This window comes from Bacillus rossius, chromosome 7 (assembly GCF_032445375.1).
Source record: "Bacillus rossius redtenbacheri isolate Brsri chromosome 7, Brsri_v3, whole genome shotgun sequence".
Classification (NCBI taxonomy): Eukaryota; Metazoa; Arthropoda; class Insecta; order Phasmatodea; family Bacillidae; genus Bacillus; species Bacillus rossius.
Genome location: NC_086335.1, coordinates 23,520,790 through 23,543,470, shown reverse-complemented (window position 1 = coordinate 23,543,470; position 22,681 = coordinate 23,520,790). Strand labels below are relative to the sequence as shown.

The 22,681-nt window shown below is 36.0% G+C and overlaps 1 protein-coding gene across 2 annotated transcripts in view; it reads right to left on the bottom strand.

The window, feature by feature from the left end:
* Positions 1-476: 476 nt before the first annotated feature.
* The window catches only part of LOC134533734 (cold shock domain-containing protein E1-like), a 98,076-nt gene continuing 75,871 nt past the window's right edge, over positions 477-22,681 (bottom strand). For both annotated transcript variants that reach the window (XM_063371337.1, XM_063371339.1), the window contains exons 13-14: positions 12,501-12,669; positions 477-2,512 (exon numbers count right to left, since the gene is read on the bottom strand). In XM_063371337.1, the coding sequence (XP_063227407.1) occupies positions 2,332-2,512; positions 12,501-12,669 (350 nt within the window). In that variant the 3' untranslated portion in view covers positions 477-2,331. The remainder of the gene's footprint in view (positions 2,513-12,500; positions 12,670-22,681) is intronic.

Here is a 22,681-nt window from a genome sequence, read left to right as displayed (position 1 = left end):
CGCACGGAACAAGTAAGCAATTGTATGTGTAACATTTGAAACAATTGGCAGTTAATGTGGTAAGAAACTTATTCCCGAACTCCAAATCTTAAATTATCGGCATTGAACTTCATACCATGTTTCACTTTAAACTTGGTTATTAACAGCAATTGATATGATATAAATTTTAAGTGAACTTTTTACTACAAACAATAAAGTTATCATGGGCTATTATTTTACTAAACTTTTTTTTTATCAATAGAACTACCATATATTTACTGGCCGATTCAAATGAATGCACATTCAAATTGGTACACCCCTACGCCTTTTCTGAATATTTTATGTAGTCTTTTCATACAAATTTGTTTGAGAGTTTGACGTTTTAACTGTGTTTATAAATGAAATATTTTGCCAATAACGTCACAAATTTTGTTATACCTTAAAGATTCTTAATTCTAATAAATTAATCACTGAATAGTCAAAAATTAAATGCCCAATTTCTTATAATTCTGGTACAATTTATTATTTTTTTGTACATTTTTAAATACTTCAAAATGAAATACAATTAGAAGAAAAATATGACAGCACATCATTACAAAAAGACTCAAATAAAAAAAGGTCAAGTACCCACATCAACCACATATGTACTATTTATCCATGTTTTAGTTTCAATAGAGATTACCTCTAAAAAAGATTTTTATTTGGCATCAACATGGCTCGAACTTATAACTAAAATAATAGCTCTCACTGTCACTGGCTACCAATATCTCCCCTTAAGTCCACAGCACATTATGTTTGCATCAAAATGATAACAACTTGATACATAACAGCACTATTTCATCACAACTTTTACATCACAATTCACAATCAAATTGATGATGCTCAAAGTTAAATCTTTAACATCAAAGTTGATTCAGCAAGTCACAAAATATTAATTCAAACCAATAATAGAGTAGCCAATAATTTAATATATGATCTTTTTTTTCCAAATAATACATTTCAAACAATCTCACACACATTCACGCTAAACAGATACAATTAACAATCATCCATCATAACATACAATGATTGCACCTACTGTAACAAATATCACTAAGCATTATGAAATATTCCAACCAATCAGGACTTAACAAGGCAGTGAGTGTTACAAAACATACTAGGCTTCAGAAACAAGTGTGAATTAATTACATCATGTTAAAATAAATGTAATACTATCACCCTTAACTTACTTTTACCCCCAAATTATATCACAGAAAATACCAAATATTTCACGAAGAATGAGATTTTTACCGTTTTATTTCTAAGTTCACAAGGAATTGTAAGTTTTATATTATATCACTGACAGAACAGCTCTTATATACACACACAGCTAGAAAATTAATACAAAACTAAAACGATACCACTAAAGCTGTAGTATTACTAATGTAATAATGATGCTAATGCAACTCCCAAGCAGACTAAGTTACAACCAGAAGAAACCTACAAACAGTTCATATTGAGCCAGACAGTTACAGGCAAAACTGGTTACAGGATTATGGTAGCAGCATATTGGTTACAAGTTGAAAACACTACTATAAAACACTTTAAAATATTCCATAGCATAATTTGCAAAAGTTAAAAAATGTTTGACTGGTTGCTGTGGGTACTATAATTTTATAATTCCTTCTTCCTCGCGGCAAAAGATAAACATTCAATAATAGAAAAAAAATCTCAAATATCTCCGTTCATAGTCCAGCCAATTAGTCACCAGGCGAGTAAAAATCGAGCTGTCGGAATGTGAAACCAAGTTACGCTTTCCAACGCTTATGTTGCAAAAACTAAGAGAGACATTTTCGAAGATTAGCTCCGTGCTAAAAAATAACCCTACATTATTAAACGGTATGAGTCTTATGTTTTAAAGCTAACATTATTTTGTTTCCTTCCCTCCCCCATTTTATTCCTTTCTTATATTTGGTTTTCCACAGAAATGAACATTATTATTTGACAAGTGTTTCTTCTCCCTAACTTCCTGCAAGAAGTTAAGAGCGCAACAGCTTCGATGATGATGTACCATGTTGTGGTCGTGATTTTGTTCTCCATCTCAACTTGGAGCGATCAGGATTTAGTAAGCAATGAAATGCACATCCAGCAACTCAAAAGCAGTAAAAACACAACAACGAAAAAATGAAATGCAGTTACATACACAAAAGGTTGGGGCCCATTATTTTTTTTTTTGTGAAGACGTCACAAACCAAGGAAGCTATAGATACATAGTTTGCACAAGGTTCTCCACGGATAATACAGCACTACCTGATGCTTCTATGAGTAACAAGTCTTGCATGTGTTCACACAGGCACACGACGGGAAGAGCTGCTACTCCGCAGGGGGCACCGCGCCCGGCAGCCGTGGCTGACGCACGCCCTCCAGGAAACCATTGGTGCCGTCCGGCCCTTTGGGCTGGCGCACCAAGATTAACTTAGGCCCGGCTTCCTCCAGGGAGATGGTGCGCAGGCGGCTGATCAGGCGCTCCGGCCGCTCCTGCTTGGCCGCATCGCTGCAACGCGCACGGGCAGCATCACAGTCCAGAGTCCCCTCTGCGCCGCGCTCTCACCGCTTAGACCACTCTTCAAGGGCCAGATAGCATTTTTGAAAATACAGTTAAACCTCTCTGAAACGACCCCTCACGGTTCCCAGGAATAGGGTCATAATAGATGTTTTCAAAAATTTTCAGTTCATTTCAACACCCCCCCCCCCTCCCCCCCACCAAACCGCTACTCGCTAACCAGCCATACAATGGCAGGATGCTGTCACTCACAATGCTAGACGGCTTTGCTTTAAACCCACTTCAACCTTCGTGACAAGTCCGTCGCCCTACATGCCACCTCTAAAGAAAATATGTTAGTTTACATGTATGTTTTCTGCTTTCCGTAGTTAAATATACTATAACCCCGGTATCACAAACCCCGGATTTAACAAAACAGTGATTTTACGAATACATTCTCGGGAACCGTCAAAAAATTGGACATTTTGACCAAAATGTGAAAATCAGAAGAAAAAAAAAAAAAAGAAAGATCATTAAAATCTGTTAATTTTAACACACAGCGTATTTTTGTGTCGGCTTTAATACAGTAGAATCCCGCCGATGCGATCCCTCTCTGATGCGTCCATTCCGTTTATACGACCGTTTTTTGAGAAACTGTGAAAAATTTTAGCAGAGAAAGTCGAAAATTTGAGTAAAATCGGCTGAAAAACAAGTCTGTTACACTTTGTTGGGTGCTATGTGTTCACGTTTATCTTGGCGAGAGCTGTACTGTAAGCAGGCAGGCATACAAAAAACTGCTAAAAATAGATACCACCCCTCTAGGCTATCCACGCGGCAGTGTCTAGCCGAGCTCAGCGCGTCCACTATCGCACGAAAAGCCTTCTCAGTTGTCATGTTATCTTACACCTTCTGCGTGAGAAACTGTCAGCATACTCCTCCCCTCCCACCACGCGTGCGACAAAAGCCAGGTTGTATAGTCCATTCTCGGTAAAATAAATATTTTTAGGGGCTTATACGACTGTCCTTCGCCGTTAATAAATACTTTATAAGTTTATTTATTATGATACAATTTGTTTATTAGTCACACAGCAGTTTCTGCTAAAAAAATCACTAATACCTCTAATTTTATTGAATAGAAAAACTTAGCAGGGCCGTAAATATATTTATTTTACTGCATAGTTACTTTTCCATCTGCATTCGAACGTGTTTTTTATCTTTCTTTTTATTACGCTGTGAAGGGTCGTGGAAAAGATAATTGCTTCAGCTGTCAAAATAAACATCGCTGACGGCAAGGGCAGGAGCGCATCCTCTCGGTCTGTCGCTGTGATTATCTACTCCAAAAACATGTCACAGCATTTCAGGATAGCATTGTTCTTATATCTTTCGTTTATAGCCGAATGTTTTCTACCTGATCCACATACAGCGGTCGACAGGAAGTGGTATCTATTTTTAGATATGCGCTGCCTACGGCTGTACAGCACTCGGCAAGAGAAACGCAGTAACACACTACTCACCACAAGAAACTTATTTTCTGTCCGATTTTCTTCGGATTTTCGGCAATTTTTCACGGTTCCTCAAAATCGGGTTGTAATAGAGAGGTGGTCGCAATAAATGGGGTCGCAACAAAAAGGTTTACTGTAATGCGAGGGCCAGACATAATGAGTTAACATTAAAATTCTTACAACTATTTTTAATGTTTTATCAATCTTTTAAAAAAAACAATAAATACAATTTGTGGCATGCGATGAAGAAAGAAATAATTGTCTTAAAAATAGTACTAACAAAATAATAAAAGCCAAAAAATCAAAGAACAATCATCATCAAGCAATACATCACAAATATTGAAATAATATTTGTCAACATGTATGTGAAAATACTGTGGCTTCAGAACAGTAGTTGCTAACAACTTATTGCATGTATATGAAAAAGAAAAAGAAGAAAAAAGCTACACAAATCTTATATCTGATGTTTCTTAGTTGAAACGTTCTTTAAGATGTTGGGGGTTGGGTGTGGCCCGCGGGCTGCCAGCTGGCCATCATTGGCTTTGCTTAGATCATTACCTGCTTCATGCTACAAACAACATACATATCTCAATACCTCACTGAAGGAATTAATAAATGAGCTACATGCTCTAGCAGACAGGGTCATTAAAACTACCTATGGCATGTGCCACTTTTGGTGCACTCCCCCCCCCCCCCCTTTATTGCAATTAAATTGTTGCAGGTTATTTTTCAAGTAACCTTTTATTATGGTTTGGAAACTGCTTGTTTTTAATTAATAATCTAATATTTTTATTATTTAGTTTGGACATTTGGTTTGTAATTCTGGTAAATTTAATTGTAAATTTTGCTAAGGTTGGCTATGTGATCGTGAGAAAATACCAGAACTTTCTAAAGACTGTGAGATCCTAATTTATAATTTTTGTTTATCATAGATGTTTTTATTGTTTTAGTTTTAGGTATTTTTAAAATTTTTTATTTTAATGGGCAGCATAAAAAAAATACTTTCTTGGCATGCCTTTAAAACATTGGTGTGTAGTGGAAGATTGCAAGAATACAGCGCTGTGTGGCGGCTGAGCCGCGAGTCGCGACAGCTGTGAGTCGCAAGGCGGACAGCAGTGAGGCGAGAGCTCGCGGACAGAATATCGCGCAAAATATGTGTTTTACCCGGCTCGTGGATGAACTGTTTTGATTTTTCACCGGGCGTGTAAGAACTGAGCATGGCTTTTGGAGTGTTCGAAAGTGGTGTATGTTGAGGACTTAAAAAAACATTTAGGGATGCACGAGACGTGTGATGATCGGGCGAGCTGTAAAAATAATCAGCAATTCGGTGGTTTGCAATTCGCTTGCCATTCTGGATCTGTGCATCATCAGCCGTCAGCTGTGGGCTTCAGCTACAAGATACTTCCTTTCGTGTGCCAGGCAAGGCTGTGTCCGGTATGCCTTCCAGTAAAGTTGGAAGACGCAATTGTATGAGCTACTGCATGGATCGTAAGCGTGCTACCCAGCGCATCATCAAGTAAGTCACCCGCCCAGTTCCGATAAAACATTTAGCATGTCTCCCAGCTGTGCTTTATGCATCGGAATAACAGTTACAGTATTTTTGTACGTTCAAGTATGTACAAGTAACCACTGTGTAGTGACTTTGTGCCGTGGCGAACTGAGATGCTTTTCGGCCGCATTATACCGCGGAACTTTGTAAGTTAATTTGTAATAAATTTTTTTATATATTGGCCAACATTTACATGACTTTAAACAGGCTGCCCACAATGTAAATTTAAGTACATAATCTTTGTATAAGAACTAGTATTTCAAAGACATGTCAAAAATAACTACAATTTTTATAGACTTTTTTTATATAATTTGCAATTTATTGTGATAACTATTTTTAGCCTTGTATCTTTAATTTATAGTATGCCAATATGTATTTACATGAGTTAAGAAACCATGCACGTTTGAGTTAAGGATAGGATAAATATATTTTTTATTTAATATATTTATTTTAAAAATATTTATATATTTTTAATTGTGGCCAAATGTTCGATTTGTAACAAACTGCAGTCTATCTCAGCGTATGAAGTATCTATTCATGTATGGAGTGGGTTTACTGAGTCCATTAAAGATACCAAAAAGTAATTTTTTTTTGCCAACACCCATTACTTTGTCCTCATTAAAATTTGTCATTGTATTGACGCCAAACGACTTCGGGACTTATTTACGAGATGTAAAATGAGGAAATGTGTATTAAGAATGTTTTGAACAACATCAACATTAATAAAAATTCACATTTTTGAGCAAGAAAATTTTGTTTGTATGTTATGAAAACTATGTGGACCTGTTTTAAGCATTGTGTAATGGCTGACTGTGTTTTAATTTTATGCAGATATAATAAATAAATCTACATAAAGGTTCTGCTAACTATTTTTTTTTTCAGTAAAAACTGCATAAACAAATTCAAACTTAACCTCTAAATTTAAAACAACAACAAACATTTTTGGAGAACAGTCATTATTTATTGTTTTTGAAGTTTTTTATGAATGTTGGAAGTCAGGTCATCTTTTAGCCAAGCCGATCTGAGCTGTAATAATGTCGCGGTTCGAAATTTTGCAGGGTTGTTGAAATCAAATTTAGGGACTTTACTGACGGGACTCTGGGCTGGCTGCTCTGTTCACTCGTCAGCGCAAGTGGCGTGACCATGTAATTGGGGCAAGGGGCCGGCGCGGCGCGCTGCGGGCATGCAGATTTTTGTTTGTTTGTTCAACCGCGTGCGGGCGCAGCCACGGGCCGCAGTTACTGGGGCGCGCTGTCGTAACAAGCCGCGCGGTGTGGCCTGCACGTCGGGGTAGAGGGGGGTAGCCTTCCCAGATGTTCTAGTTAGTTGTTTAGTAAATTTGGCTTCAATAACGAGGATTTGTTATGCTAGGCGCGGCAGGGCGCGCGAATTTAAGCGCAAGTGAGTGGTAGCTCAGGGCTCACTCAGGCGGAGGCTATGCGTCTCCCCTGTGGCCACGAGTTGTTTAGTTAGTTCGTTCGTAATGTAGGAATTCAGGCTCACTCTGGCGGAAGCTATGGCCGACGCCAAGGGAACGAGTAGTTTAGTTCGTAATGTAATTTAAGTTAGGTCATAATGTAGTCGTCATCAAGCACTCGGGTGGAGGCTATGGCCCTCGTCAGGGGTCACTAGTCAGAGTTTTTAAGAATGTAATGTTCGTTCGGGTTTTAAGGGCAGGAGAGGCCCCTACGTAGTTCTTTTTTTTTAGTAATCGATCAAGAAAGGATTTTCGGAAAATGTGAGTATTGCTTGATCTTTCTCTTGATTTTAATTATAAGTTAAGATGTACTCGTAAGGATTAGGGAAGTGTTTAGTGAAGTTCTCTCTTTCTCTCTTGTAAGGTCGTTCAATCGTTAAGGAAGTAATGAAGAGATTATTGTTTTAAATTGTAATCCCGCTATTTAAATGTTTTTTAAAAATGATGTTGATTATTTGACGTTAAGAATAAAATCATTTTAATTTAGTATTATGTTATTTTGCAAAATCTCCTTAGTTCAGCTCTCACCAGACATCCTGTACGGGATGACGAACCTATGATCCTAGGTACAGTAAAGTATTTTATGAAGTTAAGACTAGTTGATGCCAAGCGAGTGACTAAAGAGCTACGATTCTCTCCCCCCTCTGAAAGTGAGACGTGACAATATACTGTAAAGTGTTTGTAATATAGTGGAACCTGGCTTTTATGTTCTTTGCAAAGGTCAAACGAGTATCGAGTTTATGAGTCTCATCCAGTCGAGTACAATGAACTTGACTTACAAGCAGAGTTGAGCGGTGAAACAAGCAGCTCGACTCAGTTCAAGTTTTTGAGTCTCGGCCCATCTCTACTTATCATACTGGAAGTACAGTAGAACCCTGTTATAACAAATCTGAAGGGAGTAGTTTATATGTTCACTATAGAGGGGAAACTTCATACAGTAAAACCTCCATTAAAGAATATTCTATTTAACGAAAAACCCCATGCAACGAAATAAAATTTTGGTCCCGCCGAACCGCCGTAAGATCAATGCTGTTTTAACCTCTAAATACCGAATTTTATTTGTTCCGAAATACTGCTGCTTTTGAAAAACACGCAAAAATAAACATCTCCTACAAGACATCCACTAATTTTTTTTGCATTCACTGCTAATAAAATACGTGCGTATAACCGTAAAATAATATGCACCATCGCGAAAGACAATAAATAAACAAAGCATCATGGATAACACACGTCGTGTATACATGCCACACTTTGTTCAAAATGGCGGGTACATTTAGCGCTAGTGGCGGAAACCTCTCGTACCATCGCTCTGGCAAGACGAACAACTAGTATATTTTGCGATTCTATGGTTAAAGATGCGCACACGCAAATATTTTTATCTATGGTGGAGTACAATTTCCGTTTTATTGTTTTCACTGTTGTTTATTTATTTCAACACATAGTTACGGAATCAACACGGTACTACTGTAAAATGAATTCTAATCCTAAAAAGCGGCGACAGATTGATGTTAAAATAAAATTAGAAATTTTCAATGCAGTTGATGAAGGTGGGAAAAAAAGTGATATAGCTAAACGTTTCAACATCCCGGCGTCTACACTTTTCGACCATATTATCCAACCGGGAACAGATCGAAAACAACGCTTCTCTGGTAGGAACAATTCGAAAACTTGTGAAAGTATGTAAAAATGATTATTTGGACAAGATACTTTTTGTCTAGCTAATGGAGGCTAGGGCATCTAACAACGTCTTAAGTCCGATTTTACAATAAAAGGCACGCCAGGAAGCACTGGGGATGGGAATTTATAATTTCCAAGCATTAAATGGTTGGCCATTAAACAAGTGTATTCTATGTCTTTTTTCATGTTTAATTCCTCATATCGTAGTAAACAGTCAGAAAGACAGTTCTAGCCATTCATGTGAAGCTTTATGATGACTAGAAATATATCGTGCGAAACCTCCATTTCACAAACCTCTTTACAACAAACACAACAAATTTTGGTCCCTTGAGATTTGTTAAATAGAGGTTTCACTGTATCTGGGAAAACTTTTATATTGGCAATACATACTCAAAAGCAAAATCTTAACTACACATAGGCCTAAGCCAAGAAAAGAACGAATGGAAATACTCAAAGCAACAGTTTTATGAGCAAATGCAGATATTATTTTTAATGAACTATACATGTACAAACTTTCTATTACCTAATGGTTCTTGGACATCGGCATATTATCCTTTTTTTAGGCATTTAATACTCTGTGACGTTTTCGCAGCTTGAGAAAGAACATTGTTCAGCTTGTTTAATATTGTACTTAATGTGGATGTTGCAATTCCCAGTTCCTTTGCTATTAACACGTGCGGGACAGTGGGGTTGGAGTCTACCTTTTCAATAATGTCCAGTAGGGATGTGCGGGTACTCGATAATTTCAACTTCGATTCGATTCCTCAACTATTTGAACCCGGAACCGAAACTAAAATTAGGAAACAAAAAATTCTGGCAAATTTTTCAAAAGTAAAAAAATCGAAGAAAGAAATTGACGGTTACCGTTTAACTGATTGCTAGAAATACATTTATTCGTCAATTATCATTAATGTAACTCATAAAATTGCCGCGCACTTTCACTCAAGCAAATTTAATAACGTTATGAAATATAGGTTAGGCCGAACATTTAATTTTTTTCAAAGATCGTGTATAATATAATTTACACGTTCAGAACCACTAACTGTTTAGGCTTGCAAAGATAAATAAATACCTTACGAAAACTGCTTGTTTATGAAATAGTTTAACAATATGCTCAAACATTTTTATTTCTGCTACTTACGGCATATTACTCATGACCATTTCTCACGTTTCACGGGAAAAAAATATTGTTGGTTTATTTGTTTTGAAAAATAAATAACACATATTATAAATGAATTTTACAACCATCAACGCACAATTTTATGTTAACAGTTAAAATAGTTCCTTGTTCAACCATACATTTACAAAGATCGCTATTCTGTGACAGTCTTCTGTTTACAGAATAACCAACATTAAAACATTCACGACAAAAAAATATTTTTGCGGTGCCGGACGTGTAGACCAGTTGACATGCCGGGAAGCCTACAACTCACGTAGTTTCGGTTCCCTGCAAGAATTTCCGAAGATTTCCGAAGTTTTGCGTTTTGGTATTAACGCCACTTCAGCCGCTAAATCAGAAGTTACCAATGAAAACAAGCATGTTGTGACTGACCTAACCTAACCTAACCCTTAGATTTTTTTTTAATTTCAATTTTTGAGAGAAATCCGAAGTTGCACGAACGTGGTAGGGAACCGAAATTACGCGAGTTGTAGGCTACCGTGCCAGGCCGCCATTTATCATAGATCGCGCGTGCCGACACAAAGGAATCGAATCACTGAATCATAACATTCTGTCAGTATCGAAGTACTGCTTACTGTTTATGCTTTTGCATTTTACAAAACTTAATAAAAGCTGATCATTGTTGTGTGGTTTAACTTCGTGAAGTTAATAAATTAATCATATTTACGTATTTTTCCCGTTTTTAGGGGAACAGATCTTGTTGAAAAAAACAAAGAAATATATGTTACTTATTGGTTTTAATTTAAATAAACCTACTGGCTAGGCCATGCTGCATACGTCATATGTGCAAATGTAGGTTAATTAATAAATTATACTTCTTAGCGCAGCACGCATCGCACCATTTCGGTGACTCCAGTGAGGCAGCTGACTTTACCGTTGGTAACATTTGACATATTTAAACAGTGGTGAAGTGATTAAATAAGTAATGGATGAAAATTGTAGCAAGTTTAAGGGCCGCAGTCATCTTCCAGAATTGTATTTCTTATACATTTAAGTTAAATACATATGGTTCAAAATAAATGCAATTTTTTTTTTTAGTTAGTCCTACCAGACTTAAAACTATGTAGATAAAACTACCCAAAGAATCGGAATCGGAATCGAATTTCAACTCTTGTGGTGAGAATCGAATCGGAATCGAATCGAACTGAAAGTCCTGGAATCGCACAACCCTAATGTCCAGTTTATCTCGCACAGATAATGCCTTACTTTTTTTACTGCATTTTTCACCCTTTTTTATCTACTTATTTCTTATTGAAGCAAATTTGCAGCTTAATAACATAAAATTATTTTTACCGTCAAAAGTAAATAAACAAAAAATAACGAGTCTGGCCCATCAAAGATCACTACGTATCATTTAGTATCGCAGTTGCTAAAGCTGGAACGAAATTTTCTCACTTTCTAGGGAAAAATTTGGTCCACATTGTTCTATCTAGTGGTAGTCTTACAAACCTTACTCGATCAAATACGGTAATATTTGTATATATTACAAAATTCATCTAACTCCGTCATATCAAGATTACAGATATTTCGTTAAGTTTAATAAATTTCATTGCCTCGAACAATAAAAAAATAAATTTTTCCTACACGTTTATTTACGTTTCGTCTTTTGTTCTGTCTTTTGTTTAGTGGCCTTGTACATCACCTATAGCCAGAGACGTAAAATAGATGGCACGCAATCAAAATACAAGCAGTTGCAGTGGATTCTATGAGAATCGATCTTTTCGAGTCGATAGTAGCGGTTCAAAATCGTGGTCCCGATACCTTTCAGAGTTTATTACTGCGTTTTACAAACTCGTTATGGGCGTCTTTGGTAACATTATCCGTTGTGTTATTTGTATGTGACGTGAAAAGTGAAAAAGTATTTATAATTTTATAAATTCAGTCAACATTAATAAAATCACATGTGCTAGAATTGGTTTTGAGTCATTTTTATATAATTATAGTGAGATGGCGACTAGGGAGAAAGAAAGTGAAGTGTGGAAACATTTTTCTACAAACTCAAGCGAACAAAATATAGCAACATGTTTACATTGTTAAACGGTAATTTCTCGATGCAACCTTATGTGATAGTCGATAATAATGCTAGTTTTCCGCAACAAAAACTTACCCACTGTAAATTACAATTATTAGACTGTAGTTCAAGTTGTTTACAATAAAAAATATAAATAGAAGTTAATTTAATTTACACTTTGCAATGACTTAATAGTGTATTTTATATATTTTTATACTGTTATTATAACTGTATTCTCAATTTTACCTAATCTTGTTATTAAATTCACATGGGAATAAAAATTTTTGTGTGCATTATTACACTTAAAAAAATTTGTTCATTATAATCGGTAACTGAATCGGTATCTGCCGATTATTGCTCTCATAATCGGTAATCGAATCGGTAATCGGTAAAGTCATATCGGTGCACCACTACAATAAATTAATACATAACCTCACATCATTTTGCCGGGACTGAGATGGAAATTCACAATAAACGGGAATTCATTATAGGCGGGTTCACTATAAACGGGTTCTACTGTATTTAATTGAAAGTTTTAAATGACTAAAGACAAGGAAGCTAAGGGAAGAGTAATACTGTCTGCCAGAACTGGAAACACGCGTACCTGACTTTGGTGACGTTGCAGGCCGAGGACTTGCCAGTCCTCTGGTTGGTCACCAGCACGAACTCTACCTGGTCGCCCGGCTGGAGGCTGGCCCCGTCCTTCACCTCAGACATGTGAAAGAACAGCTTTTTGCCCTCGTCCACCTCGTACGCCAAGAAGCCAAACAAACCTGCCAAAACAATAACACAGCATGACACACACCATCTGTACATGTGAGCACCTATATATTCTGTAAGCCACAAAGTGTTGCAAGACATACTAGAAATAAGATATAGGCTACTTACACCCTACAATACATTAACTGAGATGTAAGTCATTCATCAGGAGTACATAAAAGACTCAACTCTTGTTAGTTGGCACCTACCATTAAAAACATGGAAAATAAATATCACGTGAAAACAATACTGTTGGGTCACAGTTGCATCATAAAAATCTACAGTAGAACCCCTTTTTAACACTATTCAAGGGAGCGTCTGATTAACACTATTCAAGGGAGCGTCTGAAAATGTTGTAAAGTGCGGGAAATATAAAATAATAAAAAATGTATACAGAGAACAATAATAGTTAAGACCTTAACATACCTTATAAACATAATTATTAAGAGTGTTTGAAGCATATCTAAATATAATAATTAACATACAAGTTTTATACATTCTGTATGGAGTGTAAGTAAGCAAACACACAGTAGAGTGAAAGTCCGTTGTAGCGAATACGGTCTATAACATAAAGTCCGCTATAACGATAATTGCTAGGGACCCCAGAAAATGGTAAATAAAACTGGCTCATTTCGGTGTAAAAAAATGACAAAAGCGGTGCAAAAAATCGGTGTAAAAATAAGCAATCAGTAGAGACCCAAAAAATTAATAAAAAATTATGCCATTGGCGGTGTAAAAAAAATCTCATAGCCTTACTGCTTCCTTATTTGCCTGGCCGATTTTTGGGACATAAGTTTCTCTAAGTGTTGGCTGATGATGGCAAATACCCGCACCTAAAATGTATACATAACTTACAATATACTTATAAATAGGTAGCATTTATAAGGTTATCGCTGAAAATATTAATGGGCAAATTTACTCAAACCAATTCTTAGCCAAACCTAACCTAATCTTTTCTAGATTAGGTACTGCTGGATTACAGAGTCAAACCATCAATCAATCAGTCAAAAATATCTTGTGGTGTGCTCACCATTTCACAATGCAATACATCCTATTTATGTGTTTGTTAATCTGATGTACTTGCATATTTATTTGTAGTAAAGGTAAGTTTGGCCCTAAAGGTAAGTTAATCGATAATATTGTAGGCCTACATACAGGGCTCGATTTTAGCGCCTGTCCGCCTGCCCGGGACAGGCAAAATCTCGTCCGGGCAGGCAAAATAAAAAAGGCAACTGTCCGGTGGACAGGTGCAACTTGTGACGCCGAGGTTATTCGCACGCACTAATACAGCAGAGGTGATTAATAACATTTATGCGACCATGACCGCAAATAAAACGTCTTTGACAATATCTATAAATAAACAATAATTTCTGCTCTTTTGTGATGGACGACTCTGGCTATTGTATACCGCGGGAAAAAAAAGTAGGTTATGTACAAACCGTGCTGAAATCTTCTGAATCATAATTCTTAAAATCTTATGTTCACGTCATGATTCACGTAACATAGTCGTATTCGTATTCTAGAGATGCAAAACGTCTCACACCGATGATGTTTGTTTTTGTTGCCATGTTTTAATATTAATTTCATTGCAGAGCAGCCAACAATTACGTAATTTACCATTGTATACTTTCAAAATATAATTTTTTAAATTTATTGTCTTTATAAATCGCGACTTTACTAATTCCTTGCTCTACTTTAACATAGTTTGTTAACAGAAAAGCGTTTTCGCGTGGTTAACATTTCACGGCGTACTCCAGATGCAGCTGACAGTGTCCGCAGTGACTGCGACTGCTTGAAAATTCGCCTGTCAACTGTTGCATCAAAAAATAAACATTACTTGTTTACAGAGGACACGGTAATCTTTTACAGTTTATCTTGTCAAGGCGATTGTTTAAGGATTTAATTAACTGCGTTACACAATGTGGAAATTCATTACTGGTGCTTCAAAACCACCAGAAAAGAAAAGAAAAACGGACGAGGATAAGTCCGAATATAATGTTAAATATGACAAAATCGCCCGGTCCCGTACCTTTTTAACGCCTTAGTGTTCCGAGTTTCTTTGGCTTCGTTACGACAGAAACAAAACAAATGTTTTGCAAAGTCTGCGAAACGTATTCAAAATCATCTGGATCAGTTTTTGTTACGGGCTGCTCAAGTCTGTAAAGAATGAAGTCTATAAAGACAGACTGGCGAAAATGTCTAAATGATGATACACTGTCTGCCCTCATGCATGTTCAAATACAGTCACCTTCTGAAAGTGAGTTTGATCCAGCACCAGCAATAAATCTCTGGTATCATAATGTTCAGAGAAAACGTCGACCCTTTCAGCCTCCTTATCGAAGATGTTCAAGACAAAATCAGCCAAGTAATTTGTGCAGTGACTCGTCTGAAAATGATGATTAAATAAGGATGTTACGTGATAAAAATAGGTGCAAAATATAGCAAAAATCCTTTTTTCTCACTTTTTCAGCGACTTTGAAATTTTTTTTATTTGGGTAAAACAGCGGACAGGCAAATTGGATGGCGGACAGGCAAATTTTTGATTACACCTGTCCGTTGGGCAGGTTAAAATGTTCCTTAAAATCTAGCCCTGCCTACATATGCTTATGAACTTTTATTAGAGGGGGAAAACATTTCTAAATAAATAAGGCTAACCTTCAACATGGGTGTTACACCATTCCCTCATAGCTGGATGATCAGCTTTTTCCAAAGGAATGTTAACTTACAGCATCATATTAACAAAATCAGAAAAAAATTCTTGTTTTCTGCACTTTCAAGCTTATTTACTTTATTCACGCTGTCGCCTAGCGAGATTTGTTTAGACACGGTAGAATGCTTGGAAAATAATTGTCTTTTTTGTAGGGATGGGGTGAATCCTGATTTCCTCGAATCCAAATCCTAACTCGAATCCTCGACTGGAATTGCCGAATCTCGAACCCAAACCCGAATCTTTTAATAGATGATGTCCACATATCTAATGTAAGTGAGATGTATTCTGCTTGCACTAAAAGTCCCTTGACTTTATCACATGTAGATTGGTACATTTCTGGTATAAGTGTATATAAAGACAACAATTTTTTCTTGAGAAATTTCAGTTTTAGTACAGATTAGCGGTTAGGATTTTTTCTATAAATAAGCTAGAGGTCTGCGAGCCTAAGAATTTTACTTCGAGCCGAGCTCGAACTTTTGTGGTACAGTTACACTTTTGGGAAATTATTTTTATCTTAAACTTAATATCATGTTTGAATAAAGTATTAAAATGAAGTGGGCTTATTAATTTTGGGTAACTATTTACAGAGTGTGTTTACATTTTGCACTGCTAGAAAAAAAATAACATTTTTTTTTCATTGAATCTTACCTGTTTCCATTGGTTCATTAGTAACTGATATCATCCAACTAACATAACCAAGTATATGTTTGTGTAAATGTAACATATCTTTGGAAAAATTTCACCCTTGTCAATTTTTCTGGAGTCCTTACTGAGCTTCAACAAACTTAGCACCAAAAATCATGTTGTTTAAAAAGTACATTCACATTGTTTCAACATTTCCACTTTTCAGCACAATAATTCTGAGAGAGATTGTTACAGAGTATTAAATTCTGTTCTTTAATCTATCATTCAGAACAATAATTTGTTCTGCACGTTCAGGAGTTAAATTAGCTCTACGATTGGAGATAGTGTTTCCAGCAAAAGAGAAGCGTCTCTCGCTGGCAACCTGCTTGGCTGGAATGCTTTAGTAAAATTGCTTAACCTAAAAATTAGTGTCATAAATATCTGTAACTGGTCATTAAAGTTTAATCAATTGAAAGTAATAAAAATAAAAACATTTTACTTCATTCAATTTACACTTGCAAAAAAAAACATACACACAATAAACCTACATGGAAATTAAAGTCTTTTTCAATATCCTGAAGTCTGAAATATGTTTACTCATGTCATTAAATGTAGAGCTGTATTGAAGAAGCCGATTTTGCCAATATTTAGTTGAATCGGCATTTCTGCCGACTTCCGATACAGTACGCTCGTTAATTTTCGGCCGATATTACTGAAAAACGAAAGAGACTGCCATAACCTAAAAATCCACGAGTACCATTTTCACTTTTCGTAGTAGTACTGCATTCTTTCAGATCGCATTATTTCTTAGCAACATGTGCCAACCGTACATATCAAAATTTAACATCCTTTTTTTTTTTTTTTTTAACAATGTTCTTTAATTTAATATGTCATAAATAAATAATACATTACTATCACGGTAAATATACATCTCAGTTGTTACGGTAACTATAGTGCAAATATGGTAGCTATCATGCTTCTGTAGTAATTATGGTATTCTACAAAGAATCTTTAGTTCTTTTTATGGTAATTATCTTAAAATAACTATTGGGTTTGTACTGTAGTTATGGTACATCATCCATATTTCTTCGTATGTTGTTGTTCATTTGTCTTTTCTATTTACGTGTGCCATATTTGAGACAAAAAGTTTCAGAAAAAATTTTAACGGACATTATATCACACATTTAATGGCGTAAATGACGAGACCTCGGGCAATTTAAACGCTTTATACGGAAAAACCTACCATGCGGGACCTCGTAAGCGAGTTTTACTGTATTTTTTTTCCCGTAAATAGTAAAAACCGAATCCTTTGACGAATCCTATATCAGACCCGCCGAACCTTTGAATCCCTAGGATTCAGCGGATTCGGCGGATATTGGATTCGGTCGCCCCATCCCTACTTTTTTGTTTTGTTTTGTGTGTGTCATTTGCCACATGCTTTTTGCACGTGTCTTTGCGTGTCCAATCAACCCGCACGTTGCAGAACTTGCACATCATAATTTTGTCCTGCTGATCAAAAATATAAAATCCAACCGATTTCATTTCTTTGGCGATTAAACATTGTCGAAGTTTTCGGCATCTTAGCCATAAATTCAATTGTATCACAAAACTTACAAAATGTGGACGGTATTTGTAAACACTCATAGATATGTGCACGCAAAAATGACTGCCATCTTAGCTCCATGCGATTAAATTAGGTTAGAAGAAACGACACCAGTGCGCCTTGCGGCAGAAACGACCATTATTCTAAACACAAAAACTGTGGAATCAATTTTGTTGTTGGTAGTGCGCACATATCGATTGTTGACATTTGTTACATTTTGTTTTCATTTGCTATGGCAATATTTACTGCTTGTAAACAGAGTAATAAAAATACATGGATTTCAGTAACGTGTCAAAAAGAAGATAATATCACGGCACTAGTCTTTCAGTCTATTTTTATTTCACGCCTATGTTTATGATGGCGTAAATAAATAGAACTTGCGACATAAGGATATTATTTTGTGCGAAAAAGCGTGAATTTCACGCGAAAAAGCGCGAAATTCGCGACTATGTCAAAATCAAAGGAAAATCGCAAAATTTGTTTAAAGTATCAAATTTTCGCGTTATTTCGTGAATTTCGCGCTTCACCATTTTTCGGGGTCTCTAATAATTGCCATCAGAACCTTCAGTTTTGCATATGCTGCGTAGGATAAAAATTTCGGAAATAACGAATGCAGCGTGGGCTCATTTTCGCTATAGCGATAGATTACACACCTGTAATTTTGCTCTAAAACAATGAGAAAACATATACAATTTCCTTAATAAATGAAAAACAGCTTCGCTTATTTCCACGCGTCCGGCAAATGAAACAACGCGCATGATGTGGCCGTCTTGGCAACACCGCACAAGGTGAGGCCCCACAGCGAGCATAGCTTGGCTCGCGGCGACGAAAGCAAGACAGGGCCCCGCTGCGAGCATTACTTATTTAGAATCACGCCGATTGTAGCCCGTAAATGATAGAGGTGTAAAAGTAACAAAAAAAAGCGTACCTGTATGTATTCGTTACTATAGCAATTAGTACTCGTTACTATTGTATCGTTATGATACTCGTTACTTCTGATACCACATAACATGCTATGTTATGTTGCAGCAACGAATCGAGTCGTATTGTGTATGCGTACAGTATGACGTCGCACAAATAATAATAAATAGAATATAAACAATTAACAATATTTGATAATTAACAGTTTTTGTTAACCAAGCAACAATTAAATCTCATTAGAGCGGCTTTTTAATATTATCTCTTTTAAGATAAGAACAAAAACAAACGTGAAAATACGCGATAATAAAAAACAAAATCATACATATTTCTAATTTGTAAAAAATACTTTCTTACGTTGTTTTTGTTCCAATCTCAAACTTTGTCTACACACACAATACCTTTAATAAACAGTAAAAAACTTGGAGGACGAATTTCCAAATTATACTTTACTTAATAAACAAACATCGTTCTTTGTAACGTAAATTCATCGAATATGTGCGCGCATGCGTAAAACATACGAAAAATGCGAGTAACGAGATGCAGCCGTGTGTAACGTTTCGTTACTCGTTACTAGATGGCGCACCCGTTACTCAGTACCGAATACATACGGTTTGCTACAGCTCTAGTAAATGAGCATAACTCGTCTCACACGGGGAGTTGACGAACACGGAACTTGTCGAGCTCGTCTTTTCTAATCAAAACGAAGCGGCGTCTGAAGATGATGACAATAATGACGACGAACCAAGTGACGTATCAGTTCCGTCGAAAACGTCAATGATGAAGGCACTTGACACAATAAGTCGTTTTTATCAGCATACAAATGCTACAACGAAAGATTTGATGAACTTCCAAGAGGTCCAGTCGTTTATTTTGTCCGAAAGTAGGGATGGGGCGACCGAATCCAATATCCTCCGAATCCGCCGAATCCTAGGGATTCGAAGGTTCGGCGGGTCTGATATAGGATTCGTCAAAGGATTCGGTTTTTACTATTTACGGGGAAAAAAATACAGTAAAACTCGCTTACGAGGTCCCGCATGGTAGGTTTTTCCGTATAAAGCGTTTTAATTGCCCGAGGTCTCGTCATTTACGCCATTAAATGTGTGATATAATGTCCGTTAAAATTTTTTCTGAAACTTCTTGTCTCAAATAATGGCACACGTAAATATGAAGAAAAGACAAATGAACAACAACATACGAAGAAATATGGATGATGTACCATAACTACAGTACAAACCCAATAGTTATTTTAAGATAATTACCATAAAAAGAACTAAAGATTCTTTGTAGAATACCATAATTACTACAGAAGCATGATAGCTACCATATTTGCACTATAGTTACCGTAACAACTGAGATGTATATTTACCGTGATAGTAATGTATTATTTATTTATGACATATTAAATTAAAGAACATTGTTAAAAAAAAAAAAAAGGATGTTAAATTTTGATATGTACGGTTGGCACATGTTGCTAAGAAATAATGCGATCTGAAAGAATGCAGTACTACTACGAAAAGTGAAAATGGTACTCGTGGATTTTTAGGTTATGGCAGTCTCTTTCGTTTTTCAGTAATATCGGCCGAAAATTAACGAGCGTACTGTATCGGAAGTCGGCAGAAATGCCGATTCAACTAAATATTGGCAAAATCGGCTTCTTCAATACAGCTCTACATTTAATGACATGAGTAAACATATTTCAGACTTCAGGATATTGAAAAAGACTTTAATTTCCATGTAGGTTTATTGTGTGTATGTTTTTTTTGCAAGTGTAAATTGAATGAAGTAAAATGTTTTTATTTTTATTACTTTCAATTGATTAAACTTTAATGACCAGTTACAGATATTTATGACACTAATTTTGAGGTTAAGCAATTTACTAAAGCAGTCCAGCCAAGCAGGTTGCCAGCGAGAGACACTTCTCTTTTGCTGGAAACACTATCTCCAATCGTAGAGCTAATTTAACTCCTGAACGTGCAGAACAAATTATTGTTCTGAATGATAGATTAAAGAACAGAATTTAATACTCTGTAACAATCTCTCTCAGAATTATTGTGCTGAAAAGTGGAAATGTTGAAACAATGTGAATGTACTTTTTAAACAACATGATTTTTGGTGCTAAGTTTGTTGAAGCTCAGTAAGGACTCCAGAAAAATTGACAAGGGTGAAATTTTTCCAAAGATATGTTACATTTACACAAACATATACTTGGTTATGTTAGTTGGATGATATCAGTTACTAATGAACCAATGGAAACAGGTAAGATTCAATGAAAAAAAAATGTTATTTTTTTTCTAGCAGTGCAAAATGTAAACACACTCTGTAAATAGTTACCCAAAATTAATAAGCCCACTTCATTTTAATACTTTATTCAAACATGATATTAAGTTTAAGATAAAAATAATTTCCCAAAAGTGTAACTGTACCACAAAAGCTCGAGCTCGGCTCGAAGTAAAATTCTTAGGCTCGCAGACCTCTAGCTTATTTATAGAAAAAATCCTAACTGCTAATCTGTACTAAAACTGAAATTTCTCAAGAAAAAATTGTTGTCTTTATATACACTTATACCAGAAATGTACCAATCTACATGTGATAAAGTCAAGGGACTTTTAGTGCAAGCAGAATACATCTCACTTACATTAGATATGTGGACATCATCTATTAAAAGATTCGGGTTTGGGTTCGAGATTCGGCAATTCCAGTCGAGGATTCGAGTTAGGATTCGGATTCGAGGAAATCAGGATTCGCCCCATCCCTATCCGAAAGTCTAGAGAAATCAAGGCAAACGAAAATTGATTCGTTTTTTAAAACGTGTTTTTTAATTTTGTGTTATTTTCCAAGGGTATGTACGAGTGATTATTTTTGTGTTACTGACCAATAATTGTCGGAAAAATTATTTTATATAATTTGTATGGTTGTCCAACGTAATAAGAGATTTTAAAAAATATTTTTTTTGTATTCAAAACTCCGCAAATATGCACCCGATATCATCAGCTTAGCGCACATTCCAGCAAACCAGCTGCGGTCAAAGCGACAGGAAACGGCCGGCATGACCTTGCGTGACCCCGCCCGCCCGTCGCCATGTAAACAAACAGCTGTGCGCTTAGCCACGATGTGCGTGACGGCATTATCACGGCCAAGCGGTCTCATATTTCGTAGTCGGCAAGTGCTGATATAGCTTAAAAATGTTATTTTAGTAAGTTTTATGTATATTTTCTTTACTTTTGTTGTGAATTTCCATAGTAAAAACAAGCGAGAAAATAATATATTTAAAATTTGTTACAAAAATAAGATTTTTTTTTAAATTTTGGCTATAACGAAAATTCGCTATAACAAACTTTTGGCGCCGTTATAAATACACGTTATAACGGACTTTTACTGTATATGTTCATATGTGCTTTCATAGATTGAATAGCACTTCATAGTAACATCAGACATTTACAGGTTAATAATATTAATAAATATACAGTACTTTATCACCACACTGTGCTGAATTTCTTTGAATGATTTCGTGATTTTTCACAATTGTGTTCAGAGTTGAAATAGACACGCCTAACCTCTCAGCGAGTGAAACACGAGTACGTCTGTGCTTATCTATGCACTTTAAAATGCTGGACGGTTGAACATGGAAAACAACCCAAGCTATATTTAGGGACTCTCAATATTGGTACTCTTACAGGGAGGATGGAGGAAATTGTGGATGTTATGACAGAAATTAATTTTATTTTTATTTAAGAATTTTATATTAAAGGTTTCAAAATTTTTTGAGGTGCCTAAATCTCAAAGAAAACAGTATTTTTCTTTCATTTTTGTTAGCACAAGAACAACTTCCAGAAATATGTTGTGATTTCCCTGAAACTTCCCCGAATTCCCTGATCATTTTAGATTCTCTGACTTATTCCGGTTTTCTAGTACTGTAGCACCAATGCGTTCCTCACATCCGCTGTAGAGGTTTGCTCAAAAGTGGTATTATGTGACACAACTTATAAGCAAGCTGTGTCGTTTTTTTTAACCAAGTGTGAACACAGCTCAAAAAAAGTGTAAGTAATACAGTTTGTAAGTACGATGAGCCATTTTTCAACTAAGCTCTTTTCAACTTGCTAGACAAACAGACAATTCCTGGTGGCTTTCAAAAATTCACAAATTTCTCACTGATTTTTCCGCACCACAA